General features: G+C 43.8%; 1 protein-coding gene across 3 annotated transcripts in view; it reads left to right on the top strand.

The window, feature by feature from the left end:
* PCDH15 (protocadherin related 15) overlaps positions 1-4,508 on the top strand; it is a 1,188,119-nt gene that overhangs the window by 451,686 nt on the left and 731,925 nt on the right. For all 3 annotated transcript variants that reach the window (XM_019507771.1, XM_019507770.1, XM_019507773.1), the window contains one exon: positions 1,464-1,634. In XM_019507771.1, the coding sequence (XP_019363316.1) occupies positions 1,464-1,634 (171 nt within the window). The remainder of the gene's footprint in view (positions 1-1,463; positions 1,635-4,508) is intronic.

Below are 4,508 nucleotides of genomic sequence, written 5' to 3'. Positions count from 1 at the left end.
ACTCCCTCAGCCCCCAGTGACCTTACCCAGCCCTGCCCCATAACCCCCAAGCCCCACTTACCGCCAGGCTCTAGGGACAAAGGGTGAGTCTGAACCTGAGCTCAGCCTTGGCTGACTCAGAGGCTCAGGCCCTGCCCTTCCCCCTCTCTCTGCCCCTCCCCCTCCAGGCAGGGTTGGGGGTTTCCTGCCCTTTCTGCAATGAGCTCTTGCAGGCTGGAACTGTGCCAGCCTGCAAGAGCTTTTTGCAAAAGCAGAGAATCTATGTATTTCTCTGCTAAAAGGGGAAATCCACATTTTCTCCAATAAAAACAGAGAATCTATGGTTTTCTCTGTTTTTCTGTGGGAAACCAAAAACCCAGATCCCTGGATATAACACATAAACCAGTTTGAGTGATCAGAAACTGGTTTAAACCTGTAACAGAACACAAGTTCAGGGCACATAAACCAGTTTGAAAATGGCTCAAACCAGTTTTGAGATAAATGTGGTTGAATGTAGCATTGAACTGAACTGATTTGGCTCAAACCAGTTTATGCAATGTCTGTTGCAGATCCCTTTCTGGTTTAAGACAAACCAGACATCCCCAGCATCCCTGCATGCTCTCCGGGCTGGGTGAGGATGTGCTCCACAGCTCTGTAGGGTTGGCCCCTCCCCTCTGCTCCCTGTCTGGAGCTCCAGCAGAGACTTGCAGGCACAGCAGGGTCTGCCTGGCTTCCCCCTGCCCTACTCCCACCTCACTGCTTTTTGGACAAGCAGGGATTCCCCCTCTCCCTCCCTCCTATCTCTCACAGCACTAACCCCAGCTACATGGACCCTAGGCATGTGATGTCTCTGTGTATGCATGTCTCCAATTTTACTGGGACAGGGCGACAGAACACACTGACCATTTAGGGCTGTTTGGAGATAAGCAACAGGTCAGCTGGTAAGCTGTTTAAGAAGAGTTTTTAGCTAATGGAGAGAGACTATTGTTTTACTGATGAGGTGATAAACATTGCTATCAGCCCCCTGCTGGCTTGCTCCCCTGTCAGTTTGCTCAGACAATATAAAGAAACGAGGAAGGAGATTGATGATACGGAACTTTTCAACAGATGCATGCACTGCCCATACCCCCTTGCCTCAGAGTGCTAGCTGAGGGCTGGCAACACTCCTGCCTCTTGAGCATCTAGAGGAGAAAAGCCTGGGAATCCATTCACAGCATCTGATGGAGTTGCTTACAGAAGCTTATGCCTCTTGTAATCAGTTAGTCTATAAAGTGTTACTGTATTATGCCTTCTGTGAGATTTAGACAGGGTTTGTAGAGTGGTTTAGAAATTACTGTTTCTGTAACTTGCAATTTCCTGGACTTTTCATGATTGTGTTGGTAGGAAGCTCACTTGATCTTAACATTAATTAAGAACATTTATTGTGTAGAGTATATTTTGGATAATCTATGTGATATTTATTGTAACACAATTCCACTCCACAGGACCGGGCCCAAAATCTTAATGAGCGAAGAACAAGTACTACCAGCCTCACAGTCGATGTGCTAGATGGAGATGATCTTGGACCAATGTTTCTTCCTTGTGTGTTAGTCAGCAATACTCGTGACTGCAGGCCACTCACCTACCAAGCCAGTGTGCCAGAGCTGACTGATCCTGTAAGTATCCTGGGTTCTAGATTGCTTCCTCACTGTTACCTACTGGTGTCATGTTTTTCTACAGGCAAATTTGAAAACATAATTAACTATAGTTTAGTTATCATAGTGCCCAATTAGAATCAAACCTTTTATTTGTAGGCCTGAAATGGAATCTTAAGTTGAGAGACCCTTCTTAGCAATCATCTTCAAGTTTGCAGGTGATAATTTACCAGAAATGAACGTTGCCATTTAGGTAGACATCTTCAAGACTTAAAATGGAAACGAATATTTCCTATCTATTTGTATTCACTTTCTCTGAGCATGGAAATATTACAAGATTTCTTTTGGAATAGAGTGTGAAATTTTAGTCCCATAGATGTCAATGACAAACAGATCATTGTCAGTGGGGCATGATTTTCACCCTATGGTAATCATATTGCAGTGTATGGTTGACAGGGTATATTCATACTCCCTCTGAATAGTAGACTAGTTACTTGGGTTCATGCTCTTATAGAATAGAAATTGCTTTTAACAGAAGCTTAGTAGCCAACTGTCTTTAACTATCTCTGCTTTAGCCAGTGTTGTTTTAAAATAAGGGAGTCTGCACAGATTTTGCTCTGAAATCAACAAACTTGTATTAGCTAATAATATTTATGCAATCTTCTGTAGTCCAGTCTTCTGTGTGTATTTTCTTAGTATTTACGAATATGTATGCTTACCACTAGTAGCTTTGTAACTATAGGGACTTCTGATATGTGAGGTTGAACTAGCAGAAATTTAACATTTTTTATAAGAACTAGTTTTATGTTGCTTGTAGTTTAGCTCAACTCATGCACTCAAAGAAATGGGTTTGGATTGCATTTATTTGTATGCAAGTAGAGCTATTTTACTGGAATTGCATCTGCAATGAATTGACGTATCATTTTTCTAAAACATTCCTCTTTGTTTTACCAGGAGGGTCTCCTTTGTTTCTCTTGCCTTTACAGTTCATAGTCAGTGAACCAGGAGTTGGCTGAACACAAGATTCTAAAAATATAACAACAAATCTTTTTTGCATTTTTTTTGGTCAGAATCCTAAACTAATTATTTTACTCCGTCAACATTTATTGTGATACCACCTAACCACCTATAAGTCAGAAATTTACTGCTAGCTATGTCTGTGATGTTATTGATGCTACCTGCAAACTGCAAACCTTTTTACTATGCAAACACAGTTAAAAGGAAAGTTGACAGTCTGATGGAAATGGTGAATAACAGGACAACGTTAAAGACAAATAAACTTCAAAGCCATATCTGTGACACAATTTTAAAGATTTGCAAAAATCACAGGCCAATTTAAATATTTCATTTTCATTACAGATCAAAATAAAACTGGCAGTTCAAAGAAAATGGCAAAGGAATAATCTGTAGTAAATAACCTGAAGAACACTTAAGAATATTTTAACTCCCAAAGTTAGGGGTGCACCAATAAAGATTTTCTTGGCTGATACTGATTGCCAATTATTAATCAGCCATATCAGCTGAAACTGATCTGATAGTAGATTTACAGGAATACAGCCCAGCAGCTTGGAGAGCAGCCTCCTGCCAGTAAGTCTGTGGGAGGTATAGTGGGGTAGATCAAGGCCCCAACAGTGAGGGAGGAACTGGAACAGTGTTGGGACTGGGACAATGGTAGGCACTGCCTAGCCAAGGTGACTCCTGAAGTGGGGTGGAGCTGTGGGTGGCTCCTCCAGGGGAGCGGCACTGGGAGGGTTACTATGGGGAATTTTGAGGTGGCTATAGTTCCCTAAGCCCCACCCCCCATGCCATCACTGCTGCCACCTGCCCCATGCAGCTGAGCCCACCCCAGTGCAGCTCCGGTCCAGCCCCCTCCCCATTGGGAATTGGCTGGTCTAGTCCCTAGCCCTGAACCCACAGCAGGCAGCCTGCTTTCACCCCACACACGTCTGGGGGGCACATGCCCCCCAGATGAACTTCCTACAACTCTGATCCACTCTTAGGGTCACATACACTGCCGTGTATCTACTTCCCCCCTATGCCCCCTCCCTTCCACATTCTTACTGGCTGGATGCTGTTCTGTAAGCTGCTGGGCTACTTTCAGCATTCCCTCTAAGCTGTGTGGCGTGCAGCTTAGGGAGAATTCTGGCTGCATTGCTGGCTATGTGCGTGCTGTAGCTGCACATATGCATGTGGCATTTATATGTGACATGGGGCCAAAAAAAGCTGATAATGATAATTTTACTGTTACCAATGCTGATTGATTTGGTATGTGACCAAAATATCAGTGCACCTCTACCTAAGTTTTAAGAGATCCACTGCCTTTTTTTTTTTAAATAGGACTATTCACTTACTTTTAAGTTCAACGTGTGTTAAACTTCCAGCAGAGTATGCTATGTAAGATGTTCTGGGGTTGCCTGTCTCTTCTGTTAAAGCCAATCCACTTTGCAGGAAGTGTGTGTGTGTGTGGGGGGGTGGCGGTGCACACATGCATCTGGTGACTAAAGCATTGGTTCCAGTCACTGCTACAGTTAATACAGAGTGTAACTGCTTCAAAAGATGTGATTGAGAAACTACTATGGGGTGAGTCTATCACATGGTGACTAATGGCTCGTCTCCTAGGAGATGGCAGATATAGTTTCCAGTTTCAGAGAGCTGTAACCATTTAAACCCAGAGCATCCAAAATATTGATTAATTAACTAGCACTAACCACTGAAAGGTGGGGAAAGGTAGCCCAGCAGCAGATGGGGCAGGAAACAGAAAGCAAAGCAAGAAATTAGGCTGAGGGGGGACCTGGTGACTGTCTATAAACTCACTAGGGGGGACCAGAAGGGTTTGGGGGAGACGCTGTTTCCCCTAGCGCCCGCTGGCATAACAAGGAGTAATGGGCACAAGTT

This window comes from Gavialis gangeticus, unplaced genomic scaffold (genome assembly GCF_001723915.1).
Source record: "Gavialis gangeticus isolate Ggan-Ray unplaced genomic scaffold, GavGan_comp1, whole genome shotgun sequence".
In the NCBI taxonomy this organism is placed as follows: domain Eukaryota; kingdom Metazoa; phylum Chordata; order Crocodylia; family Gavialidae; genus Gavialis; species Gavialis gangeticus.
The sequence above is the reverse complement of the archived record's forward strand: the minus strand, read 5'-3'. Positions and strand labels throughout refer to the sequence as shown.